Source organism: Theropithecus gelada, chromosome 11, assembly GCF_003255815.1.
Source record: "Theropithecus gelada isolate Dixy chromosome 11, Tgel_1.0, whole genome shotgun sequence".
NCBI lineage: Eukaryota > Metazoa > Chordata > Mammalia > Primates > Cercopithecidae > Theropithecus > Theropithecus gelada.
Genome location: NC_037679.1, coordinates 53,140,348 through 53,164,556, shown reverse-complemented (window position 1 = coordinate 53,164,556; position 24,209 = coordinate 53,140,348). Strand labels below are relative to the sequence as shown.

The following is a 24,209-nucleotide window of genomic DNA, read 5'->3' as shown; positions in this document are numbered from 1 at the left end:
CCCAGTCTGGAGTGCAGTGGTACAATCACAGCTCACTGCAGCCTTGACCTCCGAAGCTCAAGCAATCCTCCTGCCTCAGCCTCCCAAGTAGCTGGACTACAGGTGGCACCACCATGCCTGGCTAATTTTTTTAAATTTTCTTTTTGTGGAGGTGGAGGTCTCACTATGTTGCCCATAGTGATCCTCCCACCTTGGCTTCCCAAACTGCTGGGATTACAGGCATGAGCCACTGCACCCAGCCTTCATTAAATCCTTGCAGCATCTCCATGAGCTAGGTCCTATTTTTATTACCACTTTTCACACAGTGAAACAGATGCAGACAGATTCAGTAACTTACCCAAGGCCACACAGCTTGTCAGCGATAGAGCTGGGATTTGAACCTGGCAGTCTGACTGGAGGGTTGGGGATGATCCCTGGGCTGGGAGAGAGGCATCCCTGAGACAAATCGCAGCCCCAACACTCACTAATCAATTGACTTTGAGACAACGACTTAACTTTTTGCTGTCCTAATTTCTCCATCTCTTGACTTCGGGCAATGTTGTAGTAATATGAATAATATTATTCCTACAACATGAGATAGTTGTAAAACTGGTGGGCTGGGAGAGGTCCCCAAACAATGGTGGGACCTTGACTCTAGCCAGTATCCAGGCCCTTGGCACTTTCATAAGAAGGAATTCAAGGAGGAGTTGAACAACAGTGAAAGTATGGAGATTTGTTTATTTTTATTTTTGAGACAGGGTCTCACTCTGTCGCCCAGGCTGGAGTGCATTGGCATATTCTCAGCCTCGACCTCCCAGGCTCAAGTGATCCTCCCACCTCAACCCACTGTGTAGCTGGGACTACAGGTGTGCACCACCATGCCCAGCTACTTTTTGTATTGTGTGTGTGTGTGTGTGGAGATGGCGTTTCTCCATGTTGCCAGGCTGGTCTTAAACTCCTGGACTCAAGTGATCCTCCTGCCTCAGTCTCCCAAAGTGCTTGGATTACAGGCATGTGCCACTGTGCCTGGCTAGATACAGAGCTTGATTGCAAAGCAAAAGTACACACTCAAGACAAGGGAGTGCTGGCATACTCAAAAGAGAGAGTCACATGGAGCTTGGGGTTCCTATCACTATTGATTTCTTTAACCAAGGGGTGGAATATTCATAAAGATTCCTGGAAAAATGTGAGGATCTCTTGGAACTGTAGTGCCACCCATTTTTACACCAAATATGGGTGTTCCTGGAACTGTCATGGCGCTGGTGGGTGAGGGTATAATGAGGTCTTGGGAGAAATCTAGGTCAAATCCAGCACTATGTTGGGTCCAGTTAGTCTTAGCCAGCTTGACCCACACCCTGGTTTTTCAGGGTCTTATCAGCCCCTAGCTTCTGTAGTTATTTCCAGAGTTTCCTTTTTGCAAGGCATGTGAAAATGCTCCTGGAATTTTCTATTCTCCTGTGACCACGCTGTATTTTTCCTGACTCAGTTGTTGAGAATCAATTGAGATCATGAATATAAATTACTTTCTGCCTGATGACCCAGAGTAGATGCTCCATATTGTTGCAATGGTGGTGTTCCAAATCGACAGCCTAGATATCTACAGGTATCTGGAATGAGGTCTTAGCATGGTGAGACATTTAGTGTGTCTCTTTTGTTCCTCACTGGAGTTTATGGGGAGACCTACTCCCCAGCCCAGGTAATCAAAGGCAGCCCCTTTAGTATATTATAGAATCTAACTGAAGTCCACTTCCCCAGTGCAGCAAGACCAGATATCTGCACCAAAGTTTGCAGTGGGAGAAAGGAAGGTGTTTATTTGCAGGGCACTATGCAAGGAGAACCAGGCAACTAATAAGCATTAAGTCCCCACCTCCCTGATGGCTTGCAGGTAAGCGTTCTTAAAGGCAGGTGGAAATTTCAGGAAAGCAGAAGTTACAGGCAAAATCATAAATCAATACCCAGGTTACATACTGGTTTGGGCCTAAAAGGGCAGGATATCTTGAAGCAGAAGGCTTAAAGGTCATAAGTAGATTCAAAGCTTTTCTGATTTGCAACTGGTTAAGAAAAAGAAGCTTTGTTTAAAAATTTGGGACCAGCAGAAATAAAGGTTAGCTCTGCCTCTTTGGGTGTGACTTTCTCTAGGCCCTTCAGGAAGAAATTTAGAACAAAGTATGGTGATCAGAGTTCAGTTCCTAGTTCCCCCTTATCTGAGATCTATACGTGGGGGGATGGGTTTAGTGATAGTCCAGGTTTCTGAAAAACAATTCAGAGATGCATGTTAAGATGCTATCTTTAGTTTCTATAGGGAACCAAGCATCCCGTGACTCTGGCTTCCTCGGCTATTGTTTTAGGTTACTTTTTTTTTCTTTTTTTTTTTTTTTTGAGATGGAGTCTCTGTCACCCAGGCTGGAGTGCAGTGGTGCCATCTCAGCTCACTGCAAGCTCCGCCTCTCAGCTTCAAGCAATTCTCCTGCCTCAGGCTCCCAGGTAGCCGGGATTACAGGCATGCACCACTACGCCTGGCTAATTTTCGTGTTTTTAGTAGAGACAAGGTTTCACCATATTGGCCAGGCTGGTCTCAAACTCCTGACCTCAAGTGATCCACCCAACTCAGCCTCCCAAAGTGCTGGGATTACAGGCATGAGCCACTGTGCCCAGCCTGTTTTAGACAACTATTACCTTCTTGCTTATCAAGTTGCTTATCTGGATTAGGGTCTAAGCATGGGGCTAAGCTCCTCAGGGCTAGCTAGGTGCCTAGAATTTCCCTTAATGGGACTCAAGGTTTTCCTTTATTTCCACGCTGGACCCTCTCCCACCAGTCCATCCCCTACAGGTCCCTAAGAGGAGGGTCCTGCTTGTCTCATCTTTTCAATTCCACGGCATCCACGGTGATGGCAGGCCTAACTACTACAGGCCCCTCCTTGGGAGGCCTCCTGTCTCACCGCACCTACCCCCAGCCTACATAGGCTTCTCCCTTTGGGTTAAGCCAACCTGACCTGCCACCTGTGGGGATGGGAATAAGGGTGTTTATAATTCAAGGAACCTCACTTGTCTGCATATAGACCTACAATAACTCTCCCCCTCAAACACATTGACCCTGAGGTGAAAGAAGCTGTTGAAGGTTTTCTGAATCATCCACAACAACAAAAAAATTTCATAGAATGGTGGCAACCAAATCCATTTTGTTGTTTAGATCCCAATTTTTTGAAAATCCTCAATCCATGAATGACAGCAGTCTGCAGGGGAAGCGGGGGTGGAGGTGGGAAGTGGGGGAGGGCCCGAGGGCTCTTAGGTTCTGGAGTTGGACGCAGCCTCAGATGTGGCTTCACACTGTCAAAGAACAAAATTTCCACACATTGAGTTTAAAGGTCCGGTTGGTTTTTATCATTGATTTGTGAATCAGGCAGCATCTTATCTGTAAAATAGAAAGGGCGCTCTGAAGAGCTGAGCAGATGGAGGGGCAGAAAAGGCTGGGGATAGCAAGATCAAGAAACAAGAAGTGGCTTGGTCATTTCAAAGTTACTTTCCTTATAGGGTTTATACAGAGGGGCCTTCCCTCTCATGCCTGTGCAGGTGGATGGGGACCCTTTTGATACAGGAGCTAGAAAGAAATTAGGCAGTTGGTGAGGGTAAGAGAGTCCTCAGCAAGGTTACCCTTTTAATAAAAAGCAGCCCCCAAATCATTTCTTTTCTAACAGAGAGTGGCCTGAAAATTGGAGCTGCAAACATAGACAAGCAAACTGGAAGCCTGCACGGATGAATGCTGGCAGCTGTGCCCATAGGAAAAGGCTACCTGGGGGCCGGGCATGTTCAACATGGAGGCTACATCTTCTCTTTTCTTTGTCACCACGTGTACAGTAAGGGAACAGGCAATATGGCGCCAGTCAGGTAGAGAACCCATCTGCATAATAAAAGATTAGGGTGGCGTGGTCATCCTCTTCACATGTTATGTAAATAACATACCTGGTCCAACCAATCTTTGGGCCCTATGTAAATCAGACACCGCCTCCTCGAGATGGTCTATAAAACCTTGTGCATTCCACCATGGAACCGGAAGACCCATTCGGGAATCCCCCTCTCTGCAGGGAAGAGACCTGTTTTCTTTCTTTCGCCTGTTAAACTCACTGTGTGTGTGTCTGCGTCCTCGATTTCTTTGGCATGAGGCAGTGAACCTCAAGTATCACCCCAGACGAACTATACCACTTCACTTTCTGTTGGTTGCTGTAAATCTGATTTTTGGAAAACTGGCCCTTTTTTTTTTTTTTTTTTTGAGATGGAGTCTCGCTCCGTCGCCCAGGCTGGAGTGCAGTGGCTCACTGCAAGCTCCGCCTCCCGGGTTCACGCCATTCTCCTGCCTCAGCTTCCTGAGTAGCTAGGACTACAGGCGCCCACCACCTCGCCTGGCTAATTTTTTTTTTTTTTTTTTTTGTATTTTTAGTAGAGATGGGGTTTCACCGTGGTCTCCATCTCCTGACCTTGTGATCCGCCCGCCTTGGCCTCCCAAAGTGCGGGAGTACAGGCGTGAGCCACCGCGCCCGGCAGGCCCGTTTTAAAGTTCAGTTTGAGCACATGTCGGGTAGCACGAGTGACACTATTCTGGTTTGCTCTGGTCTGTTGGAGCCCAGTGCAAGGACTCTGTCCAAAGCAATGGCCTCCTGTAAATTTTATTTAACAACCTGAGCCCGGGGTAATAGTGACCCAGATAATGGTACGGTGGCTTAGAGATTCATTTCTCCCTAGTGGTGACTGTGGGTTTTAGCAGACAGAACAAAGAGCAGCAGATCCAGGAACAGTGGTTAGCCAACTCAACAGCATTTCCCAGGGAGATGGCTCTCTGTGTAACAGTCATAATTTATCAGACATTTTCAGTCCTTCAGAAACATTCCTGTTTTCCTCTCTCTCTCCAGCACTTCCGGTTTCTCTTTCATTTGGAACTGTTTCTCCTTCGCTATGCCCATCTCCCTTTCTTCCTGGTATTTCTCTCGCTTTCCCTCTTCACTGCTAATCTCCTTATTCTTCTCTTAACTGGTATGGTCTTTCATATGTATTGAATATATGTCAGTGTTCCCTGTTAGCAATTTAACAACTAGATCAATTTATACCCCAACTGGAGTGAACAGATTGAACAAAACACCTGACGTCCATTAAATCTGAATTTCAGATAAATAATATTTGGAACATACTTACACACACAAAAAAGTTGCTTACCTGAAATTTAAATTTAACTGGGCATCCTGTATTGTATTCTCACAGCCCTGCCTCCAACTATAGCTCAGTGTGAGTTTCAAATTACATTTGTCCTGAGGTGGCTCTTGGGAAGAAAACCAGGTCTCATGAATTCCCTGTAATAAACTTGGTAACTGTCTTATACTTTTTTTGGAGAGAGGGTCTTGCTGTAAACCCAGGCTAGAGTGCGGTGGCACTATCATGGCTCACTACAGCCTCAGTCTCCTGGGCTCAAGGAATCCTCCCACCTCAGCCTCCCAAGTAGCTGGGACTATAGGTGTACACCACGACACCTGGCTAATTTTTAGATATTTCTGTAGAGGTGAGGTTTCGCCATGTTGCCCAGGCTGGTCTTGAACTTCTGGGCTTAAGCAATCCTCTCACTTTGGCCTCCTAAAGTGCTGGGATTACAGGAGTAAGCAACCACATGCAGCAGTCTCTTATAATTTAAAAAATGTGATTAATCAACATTTCCTGAACACCCCAAATTGCAGAGAGTTTTTGTTTTTTGCTTTTATGTGACACCTACATCTTGAAGGAGCTTGTTTTTGAAGGCAGCTGGCCTTCTTAGGGCACTCTTAAGCCCTGCCATCACCGTACCATCCCAGAAATTGGAGAAAGCTCGGGGTGCAGAGGCTCTCAGGGTGGCTGAATTCCAACAGCAATATCAGGCTCCTGTGAGGGAAGTTAAGGGAAAGTTAATTCTGCAGGAAGTGGGGAGGGGAGGAGTATAAATTACAAGCTTTTCTTTCAATATGACATCTTTGCCTTGTATTTCCTATATCCTCGGAATGATCGAAGGATAGGGAAGAAAATACTCCCTCTTCTGATGCTCCTTTGGTTCTATTTGGGAGTGAAGCTCACAAGAGGAGGGACTGCAAATAAACGTTCCCCAGATGATGCAAAGGTGTCTCTCTGCTGACAGTTAATACCTTGCCTCCAAGCCTGCATTGCCTTCCTGTCTGCGTGGTGTCTGAACAAACAGCAAGATGTGCAGGTCACTGAGTTAGATGAAGTTGGCAGGGCCTAAGGCCTTCTGCAAGGTATGACTCTCTCCCTCCATACTGAGAACATTCTGAAGTGACTTCAGAGGCTGCAGGGTTTGGGAAGTCCCATGAGAACTGCTCCCCTTTCCCAAGGCACTGACATGGCCGGTAGCCAGGCATTGCCGTTTCTCGGCAGCCTGATCCAGGCCAGGCTTTCTGCTCTCCCTGCTGGAGGACTGCCATCCTTATTGAGTGTATTTCCAAGAAAGCAGTTGACAGGCTTGGCTGTGCTATTTCTGGAAATGTTCAATAGGCCATCTTCTGGCAGGGATCACTGCTGACGGATGGGTCTGAAGGGGAGACCGAGTGCTCAGCGCCATCACGGCCCCAGCCTATTCCCAGGTGTCTCTGAGCAACAGCCGTCCCCAAATACCACGGGCTGTCAGCTGGCAGGGGCTGTGGGCCTCTGTGGAACTTGCTTCCTCCCTGACAGGGAGGCTGCCAGCAGGCCTGCTGCTAAATGAAGACAGGCGCCCTGTGACTATAAATTATAAAACACATCAGCTCTGGCTGATGCACCGCATGTCCCGCAGTCAGCTCCGCAGGGGACACTTGGCCACTGCCAAAGGGCATTCTAGACAGTGGCTTTAACTCTTGTGGCAGCCACAGGAGACAGGCCAAGCCTGTTGCTGGGCAGAGGAGCTCTTGGCAACTCCCAGAGGTGGCAATTGCCCTGGACTGCTGAGGTCTGTACAGACCAGGGCTTCTCAACCTCTGCACTATTGGCATTTTGGACAACATACTTCTTTGTTAGGGGCCATCTGAGCATTGTAGGTTTAGCAGCATCCCTAGTATCTACTTACTAGATGTCACCATTATCCCCTGCCTCCCGCTCTCCCACACACATACACAGAATTGTGACAACCAAAAAACGCCTCCAGACATTGTCAAATGTTCCCTGGAAGGCAAAATCACCCTTGGTTGAGAACCACTGGTGTAGAGGAAAGAGGATAGGGTCTAGAGTGATGGCAGAGAGAGGAAGATGCCAGCTTAGAATCTCCAGGTGAGTTGTGAAGCCAGGCAAGTAACAGAATCCTTTGGCCTCAGTTTCCTCATCTCTAAAATGGGTAGAAAGAGAAGGTCAAATCAAGGGAGTATGGAGATCAGCTGAGCTAATGTGTGTGATGCACTTTGAGAGGCAGTTAAGCTCTAGGTCAAACAATGTAGGAATAGGTGATGTAGTGCTTAATTTTTTTTTTTTTTTTTCTTTTTTGAGATGGAGTCTTGCTCTGTCACCCAGGCTGGAGTGCAGTGGTGCAGTTCACTGCTACCTCTGCCTCCCAGGTTCAAGCGATTCTCCTGCTTCAGCCTCCAGAGTAGCTCAGATTACAGGCACGTGCCACCGCGCCTGGCTAAGTTTTGTATTTTTAGTAAAGACGGGGTTTCATCTTGTTGGCCAGGCTGGTCTTTAACTCGTGACCTCAGGTGATCGGCCCATCTCAGCCTCCCAAAGTGCTGGGATTACAGTGTGAGCCACTGCGCCCAGCCTAGTGCTTAAATTTAAAGAACATGGCTCCCTTTGAAGAATTTAGCCGAGTATTTATAAAATTCCCCATGGCTCTTAAATTAAAATAAACAAATGCTTTAGAAAGCTTTTCTCTTTATTTTTTTTCTTCTGATTTCTAACAAGAATAAGTAGGCTGTGTCTGCCTGAGGTTAATGTACATGATTTCCCCTAGTCTTCCTTGAAAGAGGCTTCAGATTGTTTTGTTTTGTTTTTTAAATCAACACCCTAGGAATTGTGTCCGTCCAATGAACAAACAGAAAGTAATGAGGGAAGGGAATGCCCCTCTACTTTATACATAAAATTAGCATCCTTTTCCTTGTAGTTAGTAACAAAAACTGGTAAGGAATCACCACAGCCCTATAGAAAGACACTGTTGCTTTAAATGAGCTTTGCTGTTATATAATTCTCTGGCTGATTTCACCCCTCCAGCTTTCAAGGAACTGTAAAGAAATCTCTAAAGGCTAATAGTTCTCCTGTTCACACTGGCAGAAAAACACAAAGGAAACTGATAACCTGAGCTCCTTGGAAGGTGAAAAAGGAAGAGCCGAGTCCTGGAGGACAGGGCTACATGTGTCCCCTCCCGTCTTGGGGACCTTGTCAAGCACCAGGCGGCTGCAGCCCTTCTTTACAGCACAGGCTGTGTTCTTTTGGATGAGCTAAGGCCACATTTGCTTTGGGAAACAGGACACTGTGATTAATCAAAGAAAACAAAAACAGCTTCGTTTTCCATAATGGGCCCATCAAAAGGCTTTTCTAGGAAAAACCTTGATCAAGCTGTTCCTTCTGTTTCCCTAGTGGCCAACAGGGCTGGAGGGGGAGCACGGGGGAGCGGATGGTGTGAGCAAGAAGGTATCCATGAAAGTTTATTCCCAAATGATCCCTTCCAGAAAAAGGCTTCATTATGTTCACTTGCCCAAAGCACTGAGAGCTCCCACCAGCTAACAGCAAGGGCCCCATGGAAGAAAGGCCAGGCATTACTGTCCTGGCACAACAAGGTGCCCACCCACTCCTACTAGATCATGCCAGTCAGACAGGGTTCCTTGAAGGGAGATTAGGGGAGTGACTCTCTGAACCAAACAAAGGAACAAAGAAGGGTCAGAAAAGGCAGGCAGACTCGGCACTGTTGTAAAACACTCTCACGTGCTTACATCACAGTTGCAATCACAATGTAATTCTTACACCGGTACAGACAGGGGCAGGGCTGGGATTGGGGTGAGGTCAGTGGGGGCACTGCCTGGGGTGCAAAATTTAAGGGTGCCAAATAAACGCAATAATCAAATAAATAATATTTTAATGCAATATTTTTAAGTGAAAATTGATATCAAAAATCCAGGATGAACAAAATATCAAAATATTAAAATTTAAAATCAAGATCCAGTTTCACAGACACTGGGTGTCCCTGCCAATCGGCACACATTTTACTTTGGCTTTGCAGGGTCTCCTCGAAGGAGCTCGGTAAAGCAGGGTGAGCAAAGAAGCTCTGGATTTGGAGACAGAAGAGCAGGGGCCTTGTGCATGACATATATCTTCAACCTCTCTGAGCTCTGTTCTCCTTTGCAAAGTGGGTTTAATACTCACCCATCTATCTCACAGGGTTTGTTGGGACCAAATGAGATCTTGTTCATGGGAGCATTTGATAAACCATAATCTATGACATCCTTGAAATGGATAACAGAAAGTATAACCATAACACTGGTAATTACAGTAGTGGGTAAAACAGGATATTCTTGGAAAGGGAAAGGGGAGAATCGGCAGGAGAGAGGACAAGGAGGTCGGGGGGAGTAAGGGACAGGCAGTGTGGTGGGAAGTGCGAGGAGCCCAGATTCTGAAATCTGACCTGCTTTCAAGTCTCAGCTCAGCTATGACAGCTTCCTGAACCTCAGCGTATTCTCCAACCTCTCTGAGCCTCAGTTTTCCCAGTCTTAAAATGGGGATAATAATAGATTGACTATGAAGTAATATGTGCGTAGCACCTAGTGTGGTCTGCAAATAGCTGGGTGTTAACCCCTTCCATCACACACACATAAGTATGTGCACGCACACCTCCCTGCATAGCCCAGTCCCCATCCCAGAGTAAACAAAAAGAGTCTAACTCTGTAAAATATTTGAAGAGATTTATTCCTTTTTTTTTGACACGGAGTGTCGCTCTGTCATCCAGGCTGGAGTGCGGTGACACAATCTCTGCTCTGTGCAACCTCTGCCTCCAGGGTTCAAGTGATTCTTGTGCCTCAGCCTCTCAAGTAGCTGGGATTACAGGCATGTGCCACCACACCTGGCTAATTTTTATATTTTTAGTAGAGATGGGGTTGCCATGTTGGCCAGGCTGGTCTCGAACTCCTGGTGTCAAGCAATCTGCCTGTCTTGGCCTCCCAAAGTCCTGGGATTACAGGGGTGAGCCACCACACACGGCCATTGAAAAGATTTATTCTGAGCCAAATATGAGTGGGGCCCATGACACAGCCCTCAGGAGATCCTGAGAACATGTGCCCAAGGGGGTCAGGCTGTAGCTTGGTTTTATACATTTTACAGAGACATGAGACTTCAATCAAATACATTTAAGAAATACATTGGGCTAGGTGCGGTGGCTCATGCCTGTAATCCCAGCATTTTGGGAGGCCGAGGCAGATGGATCACTTGAGGCCACGAGTTTGAGACCAGCCTGGCTTACATGGCAAAACCCCATCTCTACTAAGAATGCCAAAACATTAGTCAGGTGTGGTGGCACCCGCCTGTAGTCCCCACTACTCGGGAGGCTGAGGCATGAGAAACACAGGAGGTAGAGCTTGCAGTGAGCCAAATAGTGCCACTGCACTCTAGCCTGGGTGACAGAGGGAGACTGGGCCTCAAAAAACAAAACAAACAAAAAAACAAAAACAAAAAACAACAAAAGAAAACACTGGTTTGGTTCAGCAAGGTGGAACAACTGGAAGCAGGCTATAGGTAGATTTAAAATTTTTCTGGTTGACAATTGGTTGCATTTATCTAAAGACATGGGATCAATAGAAAGGTAGTGTCTGGGTTAAGATAAAGGATTGTGGAGACCAAAGTTCTTATTTGCAGGGTTCAGACAGAATAGGTTGTAAAATGTTTCTTACCAGACTTAAAGTCTGTGTGGATGTGAATGCTGGAGAGGTATAATATAATGAGGCACATCCAACCCCTACTTCCGATCATGGCCTGAACCAGTCTTTCAGGTTAAATTTGAAGAGGGCCCTGGCCGAGGAGAAAGTCCACTCAGATGGCTGGGGGGCCTTGGAATTTTAGTTTTGGTTTACAATTTCTTAATCTGGGTGGAGGGTACAGAGTTCAATTATAGGTCTTTTTAACTGCATGTCCAAAACAGCTGAGCTCATCTAGGCCTCCTACTGATTCTGCCAAACTTCCAGCTTTGCCCTTCAGTTCAGGGGCGGCTGAGATTTCTGGGGGTGGAGGAAGCACACTAACATGGGGCTCTGAGCACAGCTTTAGGCTGCGGGTGTGCCCTGCAGCCACCCCTGCTCCGCAGATGGGACAGTGCCCCGCCTTGCTCTGCCTCCTCTGTGGGTGAGCAGCGGTCCAGCCCTCACTATGGTTTCCCAGACACACCCTGGGCCCTGACCTGGAAGCCGCAGGGCTGGGCCCCATGGGCAGTTCCAGATCAGTGCTGTTAATATATGGAAGCCTCAGACAAAAGATGTTTCAAGGAAAGTGGTTTCTCCTGGGATGACTGAGCTCCTTTGAACCAAATCTCTGTACCTTTCCTGATGGAACAAAGGGGGAATACAATGTGTAAAGTGGGGGGGCTGTGAGTCACAGTGGACCCCCTGGAAGCCAGTCTGTGCATTCTCTGATTAAAAAGAGAAAGAAGAAGCGCCAAGAATCCAAAAGAATAAAGATTCTGGAAATAATTCCTGTTTGTCTTTGGAACGTGTTCCTCCTCCCCTAAGTCTCCCCTTAGAGACTTTTTGCTTTGGCTACAAAAACCGGCCTGCCTTCCCCAGCACCCACCTGCATTGTGGGAGTGACTGCCTGCCCCGCAGGCAGCTGTGGGGAGGGAGGCTGCAGCAAGGGCTGACTACATGGATAATCCACTAATCCACAACTCAGGGCTGGGATATAGGATAAGGACTAGGGTGAGTGAAACAAAATCTGAAAGAACACCAAAGCAACTCAGTAATCAAGATTACTGATATGTTAATGTAATATTTTTAAAAACCAAAAATATGCATGATGAACACAATAGTCATTTTTAAAACAAATACAGGATCCATGCAGAAGCCCTCATCCAGTGCAACTGGGAAGAGCCAGGACCAGAGGCCTTTGGTTTGTGAATCCTGGCACCATCTCAGCAGGCCGGGGGAGAAAACTGTTCTGACCATCCACAGAAACGCCTTACCCTACAGCAGGATGGCAGGGCCAGTCTCTACCCACGACTGAAACCCACAAGCCCCGCCCAGGGCCCCAAGCTCTGCCCCTGCCCCTCCCCTCCAGATCTAACCTCCTTCCTGCACCCATCCATTCCAGAGGTCCTAAACTGACTGCGGGAGCCCGTCTTATTGAGCTCATACAATGTTTTTCATTTTTAAAAATTACCTGCCAACATTTAAAAATTTGGAGATTCTTATAAAAATCCCAATTTCTAGCCCATCTATTAAAATCCAAATTTCCAGCTTGTCTAGAAATATCCAAATGTGCAGCAATTGATAACAACAATTCCCATGTACTGAGAATATACTCAGTGCTGAGCACAACGCTCAATATTTTCTATATTTTTTCTCTTACTTCACGACAATTCTGTACTTCCTCCCCATTCTACGGATGATAAATCTGAGGCTCAGAAAACTTAAATAAACTATGCAAAATTCACACAGCTAATGAACAGTGTGGCTAGAGTTAAACCCAGGGGAATTTGACTGTAATTCCATGATTTCAAATTTGTGTACTTCCCACCATCCTGGAAGGTATGGACTAAACTATCGGTTTTCAAGTGTTGCAAGAAAGCTGCTCGGAGGCCGGCACTGAGTACGTACGGGGTGAGGTGCAGGAAGCTGGCTCAGGCCCCAGGGCTCCTACTTTTGTTAGGGCAGGTCTTTTTTAAAAAACCATTTTACATACTGGAGTTCCCTTCAAGTTGTCTTTTGGAAAGAGAATCTCACTGCTCAGAAACAAAACCAAAACCAAGCCCCAAGCCCTGTTGATCTCCCCTTTACCTTCTCTCCATGGTGCCATGATTTCCTGGGTCAGCAGGAAAAGCTCCTTCTTCTCCCATTCCCCATTTACTGGCCATGTCTCTGTGTTATGGTATCACTTCCGGGACTATCTCTTTATGTTACAGCATAACCTCCGGTTGCGTCTTTGAGCAGCTGGGGCCTGATGGGGCTATGACTTACAACCCTCACTTGGCCAAGTGTCCAGAGACTTGGGAGCCATGGAGCCACAGCCCTTCCTCTGAGACCTGCTGGGGGTAAATGAGCCAACACCAAGTGGGAAGTGCTGCAGTGGAGGGCAAGGGCGAGGGGGTGAGGATGGCAGAGGCTAAAAGCCACTGAGCCTGGTAGAAAGGATGCCCCCTTTTATCTGTCATCATGAATTTCAGTCCTGTCATGATTATCTATGAATTGAGTGTTTTCTTAAGGGCGACCTCAGAGGAATTACAGAGCGGTGAGAAGAGCACCTGGAGGAACCTGAGCTGGGCTGTGTCACGGCTTGGCATTGCATGAACTTGGTCCTATATAAAATGTGCATGGCATCTCTCTATGTACCTCACCTACTAGCCCTGGAGACATAGGGAGACTAAAAGGCATACAGAGGCGTGTGAATGAATGTCCTGTTTTAATTACTCGCATATGGTCTGACAAGCACAAACCAGGAAAAAGTGAGAGCTTCCAGACCCTCTTTGAAGACAGGACTGCTGGAGCTAGCCTTGTCACATGAGATCAGCCTTGGCATCAACTGCCATCCATGTGCCGATGACTGCCAATTCCACAACCCATCTGGATCTCTCTCCTGAGATTCTGACGGCGGTTCTTATGGAACAGCTTCCCATGGCTGTACCCCACCACTGCTCCAGCAGCATTTCCAAAATGGAGCTCCTCAACACCTTTTTGAAACCTGCTCCTTCTGCAGGGTTCCACGGTCCAGGAGCTGGTATCCTCAGCCATACAGCCCAGAAACCTGAAGGCCATTCTTGATTGCTTCCCTACCTCATTCCACACATCTTACAACAATCTCAAGATGTGGTTGATTCAGTCTACCCCTTAAGGAGCTCTTGAATCTGTCTACTTCTCTCCTGCTCTAATGGATTGACTTGGGCTAGACCACCCCCATCTCTGGTCTGGATGACAGCAACTCCAGCTGCTGGGTCTCCTGCTACTGGTCTTGCCCTCCCCACCCTGCCTTGTATGCTCCAAATCCCCAAACAGATCTTTCTGAAACACATATGCACAGAATGATGATCTTTCTAAAACACACATATGATCATCTCATCCTCATGCTTAAACCCTTACAACAGTCAGCTGGGATAAAGCCCTAATGCTTTCACATTATAGTATATATATATTTCATATATATATATATATAGTGTATATATATAGAGTATATATATATTTCACAGTATAGAAGGCGAGCCCCCACCCATCTATCTGCCATCTCTATTCTTTTTTTTTTTTTTTTGAGACGGAGTCTCACTCTGTTGCCCAGGCTGGAGTGCAGTGGCATGATCTCGGCTCACTGCAAGCTCCGCCTCCCAGGTTCACGCTATTGTCCTGCCTCAGCCTCCTGAGTGACTACAGGCACCTGCCACCATGCCCGGCTAAATTGTTTATATTTTTAGTAGAGACGGGATTTCACCGTGTTAGCCAGGATGGTCTCGATCTCCTGACCTCGTGTCTGCTCACCTTGGCCTCCCAAAGTGCTGGGATTACAGGCGTGAGCCACCACGCTCAGCCTGCCATCTCTATTCTTAATACTCTGTCCAAACTGAATCTCTTTCAGTTCCCCAAACACACCCCATTCTCTCATCTCTATCCCTTTGTGCATGTTTCTCTTTCCATTGAAAATATACTCCATTAACTCCCACTCATCCTTTGGGTCTCAGCTCAGGTGGCACTTTAACTTGGAAGCTTTTGCTGGCCTTCCAAGACTGAGTTAGGTACCCATCTACTGCATTTCCCTGGGCACCTTGTCCTGCCTTCATGTTATACATGAAGTATACATGCCATAATTCCTTGTGCTTGACTTGACTGCTTTTCCCATCCAGCTAGAAACTCTATGAACATTAACGTGTAATTCTGTTTTCATTTGTATCCCCTGTGCCTTAGTCACAGCCAGGCATGTAGTATGTGCTCAATAAATTTTATTTTTGTGACTAAAGTGCTCAGGCCATCAAAAAGATGAGTTGCCTTTTAGTAGAAACATTAAGAGGCACTACTAGGAAAGAGTGTGCTTGCTAAAGCAAGTATTTCAGTCAGATGTGCAAATCAAACTGTGCTCTAACAATACCAAGAACTGACTATTAACACCTTGGCAATTTGCTAACTTCTCTGCTTCCTAGAAGTCTACGTATTTTGGAATTTGTTTGTAGAAGTTGTGAAACACAGTCTCCTTCTACGTATTTAAGAACTTTCTGAGTTTTGCTTAATTTCTTCTTGCCAGATGGACATGGCTTCAAATCCTTATTTTGCATCCTCTGTGTTGTGACCTTCCTTACCCTCCACTCATTAGTGGCCCTGTCTTTGAGATCTCCTGCTGATGGCAATGTCTGAAAAAGGGCTGTCATTAAAAGTGTATCTGTGCCTGGTGTCAAGAGGTAGGAGAAGCTGAGACTTTGATTTTTCATTTTTAATCATCATTTTGACCTCTCTTTTACCCCAAGGTTTCCAAATTCTGGGGCTTTGTGACCTTTGGATGATTGGTTAAGCTATTTTAATTCTCATATTTCCCCACACATTTTCTCTCATTTTCAAAAGAGATAAACTAGCAGATTTAAAATGCACTGAACCCTCCCTGTGTTACACTACAGGAAGTGCAAAGATCTGGATTCAAGTCCTCACACTACCGTTTATAAGCATAACCATGGGCAACCCACCTAACTTCCTTGAACTTCAGCTTCCTCTTCTGCACAATCAGAATGGCACCAGCCTCCCACCTTACTCTCTGTCTTGCACGTGGTAGGCAGTGAATAAATATTAGTGTCCTTCCCAAACAGTTCTGCTATTAATTATGCCCATGACCATATAATGGTCCCTTTGGAACCTCCGCAGATTGAAATGATTTTCTATGATAATAAATCTCCACTGTTAGCAGGGGCAGTTGCCAGACAGTCTCGATGACCACACTCACCCATGCTGCTAAAGTTCTTAAAGCTCCTATTAAATGATAGGATTGTTTTCTTTTGTTGCTTCAAAGTAAGATCCACATACTCTGCTCATTCTTGTGGTCATGGGGAAGGGAAAACCTCATCCCACACAGAAGACTGAGTCACTGACCTCTCCCATTACTTGAACCGCCTGTCTCCAGAATTCAGCTGAACTACCATCAGGTGAAGCAAAATCATGCGAGGAGGAGGGAGTGAAATGCCTACGGGTGGGGAGTTGATAAACTCTCCAGGCAGTGAAATGTAAGAAGCAAGAGGCAGGCTGGGCGCAGTGGTTCACACCCGTAATCCCAGCACTTTAGCAGGCCAAGGTGGACAGATCGCTTGAGCTCAAGAGTTTGAGACCAGCCTGGGCAACATGGCAAAACCCCATTTCTGCAAAAAATATAAAACTTAGCCAGGTTTAGTGGCATGCACCTGTAGTCCTAGCTATTTGGGAGGCTGAGGTGGGAGGATTGAGCTCAGGAGGTGGAGGTTGCAGTGAGCCCTGACTATGTGACTGCACTCCAGCCTGGGTGACAGAGCAAGATTCTGTCTCAAAAAAAAAAAAAAAAAGCAGCAGCAGCAGCAGCTAGAGGCACGGCCATCTTAGCTTGGCAGTTGTATATCTTATAGATACAAAGACTGATTCCTTACCTTTGCCCAGCACCTGGGATCCTACAGAGATCTTTATTTTATTTTATGTGAGGCAGAGTCTCCCTCTGTCACCCAGGCTGGAGTGTAATGGCATGATCTCGACTCACTACAACCTCCGCCTCCTAGGTTCAAGCAATTCTCCTGCCTCAGCCTCCCGAGTAGCTGGGATTACAGGTGGCTGCCACCATCCCCGGCTAATTTTTGTACTTTTAGTAGAGACAGGGTTTTGCCATGTTGGCCAGGCTGGTCTCAAACTCCTGACCTCAAGTGATCTGCCTGCCTTGGCCTCCCAAAGTGCTGGGATTACAGGTTTGAGCCGCTGTGCCTGGCCCCTACGGAGATCTTTCATAGTTAGTATCTTCTTTCATCCTTACAACCATCCTGAGAGGGTGGCAAATTTCATTATACCCATTTTTCAAAAGAAGAAACTGAGGACAGTATACCCAGATCACGCAAGCTTATTATACAGAATGGAGCTGGGACTTCACTGGGGGCTTCCAGCTCCAAGAACTGTTCTTTCCATGACACTCACCTGCCTCTCACTCAGTTGGTGAAGAGGAAGATTCCAGTCGGCCTTAGAGAGAACACATACTCAACAACCCTTCCACAGTGCCACTGAGGAAAAAGCACCAGACTGGGGTAGGGGGGTACGAGGACCTAGGCTTCATTCCCCAGGGATGTCAGTTTCTTTATCTCTGCAAAGAACGGATCACAAAAAATATTTCCAAGTTTCCTCCCATGTTTCTATTTCTTTAAGAGGCTCTTTGGTTTAATGGATAACCCAAATACCTGTGACATAGAAGAAATGCCTAAAAGATAAATCTGGAGTTCACCACAAGTTCAGCAGCAATTACGGTGTCTTTGACCTGATGTGACCACTATGGCTGAATTTAAAAGCTGGGATTTTCAGTCCCGGTCTGTTTCTTGGAAACAGGCCTCACCAAACTTCAGTTAATCTTTCCACATCTCAGTTTCCTTATATGAAAAACAGGGAAGACAATACCTTCTGTACAAGAGAAATGACTTGTGCGTCCTTCTCCCATGTCATTCCCACTTCTTCCTAGCATCCCTGCCCCCAACCCAAGGGAAGAGGAGTTGCTAATCTGATTGGTCAGAGTCTGGGACCAGAGATAGAAGCTTGTAGTTAGTAGACAGAGATGCCATACTCCGGAATGGTTCTGCATCTGTCCCACTCTATGCAGTTGGGTGGACAAGTGCACTCAGTCTCCTCTCCGATTCGCCACCTCCTCATACAAGTGACTAAGGAGATAAGTCACTTTATTTTCTCTGTCATTTTGTTGCAGAATTTTCTCCTTAGTTCAGCTAAAACCAGGTTCTTGTCACTCAACCAGGAAAGATTAGGCTCACGGACACATAGAAGGGTGAGGAGAGGAATTTATTGGGCAAAAAGATAAAAGGGAACATAATTATCTGCAAAGTGAGAGAAAATCCTGCTAGCAGGATTCCCACCTCACAGATTGTATCCCAGGTCACCACACAGGAACAGGAGAGGCCAGGCTCCTCCTGGCTGCAAATTCCATGAACTTCCCGAGGCTCCACCCCGTGTCCTCCCTGCATGCAGGTGGGCGTTACTCAGAAAGAATCAGTCGGGAAATAGTAGGCTTCATCTGGGACCAGCAGTCAGGTTTTTCAGCCTTCAGGCTGTTTTAGGCTTGAAGGAGGGGTTTCACCAGGGACCTCTGACTGTCTCCTGTCTCTATCAATTTTGTTATCTTTCCTCTATGCATCCTTCTAAGAAGGTACTAAGATCCCAAGGTTTAGATTCAGGAAGAAGTAGGAGATTCTGCTTAGGCCTTATGGCTTCTATTCATTTTTAGTTAAAACTTGTAATGGAGGTTATTGGATGGTGGCTCAGTTAATAAAATGCAGAACTTTGTTATTTGACTTATGTCCTCTGCCTGTCTCTGGGGAACTGTGGTAGCCAGCCTTCCCAGACAGTCCCCAATGAGCCTCCGTTCCTGGTATTCACACCCTTTTTTAGTCCCCTCCTGCCTGTGACAGTGTTGATCTGTGTGATCAAAAAACTGTAGCAGAAGTGCTAGTGTGTTACTTCTGAGGCTGGGACTCTGCAGCCTCCATCTTGGCTGCTCTTTCTCTTGGATCACCCTTTTGTCACATCCTGGGAAGCCTCCTGGAGAGGCCTATGGGATTCCATTCTCAGAATGTACCCTTCATTGTCCTTTTATGAATCATTGCCTGACATTTCCTTGCTCCTTTTTATTTTATTTTATTGTTTTAGAGACAAGGTCTCACTCTGTCACCCAGGCTGAAGTACTGTGGTATGATCCTAGCTCACTGCAGCCTAGGACTCCTGGGCTTAACAGATCCTCCAGTCTCAGCCTTCCAATTAGCTAGGACTACAGGCACGTGCCACTATGCTAGTCTAAGGTGGTGGTTTTTGTTTGTTTGTTTGTTTGTTTTAGAGATGGGATCTTGCTATATTGCCCAGGCTGATGTCAAACCCCTGGCCTCAAGTGATCCTCCTACCTTGGCCTTTTAAAGTGCTGAGATTACAGGAGTAATTACGGGAGCCACCATGCTCAGCCTTTCTCGCTCCTTGAGGTCAGAGATGGACTATTTCTTACTTATCTTTAAATTCTTAATGTCTTATGTGGTACCAGACCCCATATTACTATCTCAATAAATGATTATTCAGTAAAAGAAAGAAGGAAATTTAGTTTTATATGTAGCTTATAGTAATACTTCACATTTTAAATGTCAAAAGTGTAGGGTTTGAATTTCTTTTGGTAGAAAGCCAAATGTAGCAGTTTACATTAAATTTTATTGACACTATAGATTGCTGAATAAGTCCACATGTGGAAATAAAAGAGAAGTCTAAGAAACCTCTTGGACTTAAATATGGGTTTTTATATTATCTTCAAACTTGCCCTCATAATTTTAGTTCCAGCATGTACGATAGAGTGATCTCGTCTTCACAGTGGAGAACCTTTTCTCCCTCCTTTGTCCATATGCCTAATTAAATTACATCCCACGTTAATCAAATTGTGCTTATTTATGCTGAATATTTTGGGCCCAAAGAGATATTAATTCCAAGTCTCTTCATGTTGCCACTTTGGGTCTGTTTTTACTCAATTGACACAGTCCCCTGAGACAGTCAGACGTTAATTCCAAAGTCTGAGGGTACCCTTAAGAATCACAGAATGGAAAGGAAAGGAAAGGAAAGGAGAAAGGAGAAAGGAGAAAGGAGAAAGGAGAAAGGAGAAAGGAGAAAGGAGAAAGGAGAAAGGAGAAAGGAGAAAGGAGAAAGGAGAAAGGAGAAAGGGAAAGGAAAGGAAGAGAATGGAAAGGAAACCACAAAGGCCAGTTCCATCTGTAGTGTCTCCTAACTCTGGAATCTCAAGCTTGACCTAACATTGAGCCAAAGGCTCCAGGAAACCTGCTTCCCTCTTTCTGTGCATTCCCTCTCCTTCCCTTGAAGACAACGCTGTCTTCAGAAGTTGATCCGTTGATTTATGTATAGGTATTGAAAAGTTCAAAAACATTAACTCAGAAAGAGGCCACATTTATTTTAAAGGTGATTGCAAAGAAAATTGAGAGTTACCCAGACAAGAAGAGGTATAAATAGACATTATATTCATGATGTATCTCAAAAACAAGGCCCTCTATACAAATCTTTATATACAAATTTAGGTATGTATGAGTGTTTAAGACACACACACACACGGGGGTCGGGGGAGAGGGTGTGTTTGTGTGTGTAATATGTATATATTTTTCTTTTTTTTTTTTTTTGAGACAGAGAGTCTCACTGTGTCACCCAGGCTGGAGTGCAGTGGTGCAGACTTGGCTCACTGCAACCTCCGTTTCCCGGGTTCAAGTGATTCTCCTGCCTCAGCCTCCTGAGTAACTGGGATTACAGGTGCCTGCCACCATGCCTGGCTAATTTTTTGTATTTTTAGTAGAGATGGGGTTTCACCATGTTGGCCAGGCTGGTCTTGAACTCCTGACCTTGTGACCCACCTGCCTCAGACTCCCAAAGTGCTGGGATTACAGGCGTGAGCCACCATGCCCAGCCTTTTTTTTTTTTTTTTAGATGGAGTCTTACTCTGTTGCCCAGGCTGGAGTGCAGTGGCAAGATTTCAGCTCACTGCAACCTCTGCCTCATGGGTTCAAGTGATTCTCTCCCTCTGCCTCCCAAGTAGCTGGGACTACAGGCATGTGCCACCAAGCCCAGCTAATTTTTCCATTTTTAGTAGAGATGGGGTTTCACCAGGTTGGCCAGGTTAGCTTCAAACTCCTGACCTCTGGTGATCTGCCTGCCTCAGCCTCCCAAAGTTCTAGGATTACAGGCATGAGCCGCCGCGCGCAGCCTATATATTTCAATCACCCACATCTTTGGTGTAGGGTATAATGTTTTCATATCCTCATGAGATAATCTCCAAGGGAGACACTTTGTCAGAGCACACAGTTCTATTTATCTAGTTTCTGAGGATTAGTCTCAGGGGCAACTTTATATAATAAATGTTGACTATAGAGTACACGTCTTCTCTACTTAAATCAAAAGTCCAAACTGTGACCCAGGAATACCAATAGTACCTTCCCTTCTCTTCTTCACATGCTTGTAACTGCACGTGTGGAGTGAGGGAACCAATTCTTTTGAAAACGTTCATCCCTCCCTCTTTCTAAATGATTCTAGGATTTAGATGTGTGACAAACAAAAAGAAGAAAAGAAAAACCATTTTCTTGGAAGCTGCAAAGGATTGATTTCCCCCCTTGTTTTTTTTTTTTGTTTTTTGGTGTTTTTTTTGAGAGCTGCAGAACACACAAAAAAATAGGACGCGTTTCTAAAAAGCTCTAACATATCTATTAGCCACAATCTTTTTTGTGTGCTAAAAGAAACCAGCCACAGTAATACCACTGCTGCCAAAAAAAAAAGAAAAAAAAATAGTGCTGCCTGAACCTTTGTTAACTTCCTCCTTGTCAGGATGACTTAGTCTTTCTTAAATCCTCATCAGAAGATAAGATCTTTGTTGCTTTGGGGCAGGTAGGCCAAGGGTGGTTTGATTGACTTTGTCACCTAGATGTGGTCACAGAGGTATCAGAGGTTGACAGTGTAGCTACTTGGTTAAAAATGACAACCATCTAAAGAAAAGTACACAAATAGTGTCTACACTTTCTTGGAACTGGGAGTTGGCTTTCTTGGACCCTTCCCTCCAGCTTCAAAAAAGAAATTGCTAAATGCTCAATTTGGTGTTTGCCTAAGGGTGGCTAAACAAGCTGTCTAATGGGGTGTTTGTCCTTATTTCCGAGAAGGAAAGCCTTTCACTCAGTTTGGCTCTAACAAAAACAAATCTACTGAAACCAGAGCGGGGGAAGGAACTTATCAACAAAGGTCAACTAGAAAAAGTACCGAAAATAGAGTTTCTGCCAAAGCTCGGGAGAAACTGAAAGGCAGAAAGAGATCTTTTGGGTTCCGAAGAAGACCTAAAGAAATCCACCTATCTGATTGATCTTCAGACATCAGGGAGGGAAGCAAAATTTGTAGAGACAGTCCTTTCGAAGCATGGTAGGGGTTGGGATGTACGGGGGAGAGTGAGGGGATGAGATGCTCTTCTATTCTCATGCTCCAAAAGTGGCACCTTCCAAACCATATTTTTAAAAGTCACACTGATTAGGGGATCATGAAAAATGTTAGAAGAAGCAAAATGAAAAAGCAAGATGGTGAGCTGCGCAGTTCCATTCCTAGACTTGCTCCCTGACGTTAGAATATGACTAGGACTCTGATTTCTCCTGCCAAACTCCAGTTACAGAGCCAGGACCAAGTAGGAATAAGTGTACTCAAAGCCTTTCTTTGTGGAGTGGAAATGGCCTCTTTTGTTTACAGAGTCATAAAGGACATCTGAACTCCACTAGCTCTTCCTCTTCCACTTGAAGAAAAAAAAAAAAAAGGTTGGTTCAAGGTGGTGCACTGAGCCTGCATGCTTCCTCCTTTCCAGATCTCAGTGAAATGTGATCCATGAGATAAGACTAAGTCCTAGGCATTACCTAGAAAATGTCAGTTGAGGGGAGTTGAAGAATTTCTGAATGGTAGTAGGCTGACAGGAATACCAAAGCACTGAGAAACACACAGTCCACCACACTGAAGGACAGAGCTGCTGGATAAATAATTCTCGAGCCTGTAAACTTCACTGGGACAAGTCACCATCTGTTGTATTCATTACTGTATTATTTCTGCCTTGCATAGCTCCTGGCATAGAGTAGGTGTTTGATATTACTGTAAAATCTGAATATGCTAATTTTCTCAAGAGAAAAATAAGCCCAAGGTCAACAGGACAGGAAGTATTGCAGGATGCTTGACCAGAAAGATGAAGTGCCAGGCCAGTGCCCCACCTCTCCCAGTGGCATATAGAGCAGCTAGTTATTGTGTTTGCTCCCAGGCTTTCTGAGTAAAGGATCAGTCATGGGAGATCCTTAGAATAAGAACTGGGGTGAGAGAGAAAAGTAGAGCATTGCTCCAGTTATTATTGAACTGTTAATTAAGGAAAGACACAACTGGGGACAGGTGTGAAATGCCCTGAGGTGCTAAAAGGTAACTTTCCCTACTTGTTTATTTGAGGCCAACCTGCTGACCTCCCCCGCCTGCCCATGAACTTTGGAGTACAACACGTGTTACAGTTAGTCACCACATTTAGTGGGTGGACAGGGCAGAGATGTTGGAAGGAAACCAAAACAATTGGTGAGGAAAGGAGACCAGTTACCATGCAGGTCAATTTCATTTGCAAAGGAATAACTGAGAATCACCAGACCTTAGAACCAACCTCATAGCCTGAAAGCTAAATGAGTACAGAATTAAATTCTAAGGAGACAACAAATGCAGGCAGCCAAAGAGAACATTCAAGTAATTTTCTTAAGTTTCCTGAGATAAAATCCTTATTAGATCCATAAAAAAAAGAGCTGTAGAAAAAGCAGCAATCGGAGAAAAAGAAAGAAATCTTTAAAAACTAAAAATATGATTAACAAATTATAGAAACTCAATACCAGAAATGAAGTACAGAACAGATACAGTCGAAAAGAGAACTAGTGATTTGGAAGACCAAATCAAGGTATTCTCCCTGAACATAGTGCAAAAAGCTAGAGAAAAAAATTATGAGGAAAAAAATAAAGAATATAGAAGATTCAGAAGAAAAAAATCTGCTTAATAAAAATTGTGGGAGATTTTGGAGGCAGAGCAAGATGGCGGAATACAAAGTGCCACCTATCTTCCCCCGCAGCAAGGACACCAATTTAACAACGATCTATACAGAAAAAAACCACCTTCATCAGAACCAAAAATCAGGTGAGCCCTCATAGTACCTGGTTTTATCTTCATATTGATGAAAGGGCCACTGAAGAGATAGAAAAAACAGTCTTGAATTGCCGATGCCACCCTTCCCCACTGTGCTGTCAGGTTAGAGCGGAAAGGGAAACAGGACCAAACTCAGCTAAT

General features: G+C 45.3%; 1 protein-coding gene across 2 annotated transcripts in view; it reads right to left on the bottom strand.

Moving 5' to 3' along the window:
- CRADD (CASP2 and RIPK1 domain containing adaptor with death domain) overlaps positions 1 to 24,209 on the bottom strand; it is a 386,414-nt gene that overhangs the window by 151,412 nt on the left and 210,793 nt on the right. Inside the window, exon 3 of one of the 2 annotated variants that reach the window (XM_025403599.1) lies at positions 6,515 to 7,306. The exons of the other annotated variant lie outside the window; for it this stretch is intronic. Within the exon in view, the coding sequence (XP_025259384.1) occupies positions 7,239 to 7,306 (68 nt within the window). The 3' untranslated portion in view covers positions 6,515 to 7,238. Of the gene's footprint in view, positions 1 to 6,514; positions 7,307 to 24,209 lie in introns of those variants that run through there. 2 annotated transcript variants of the gene reach the window in all.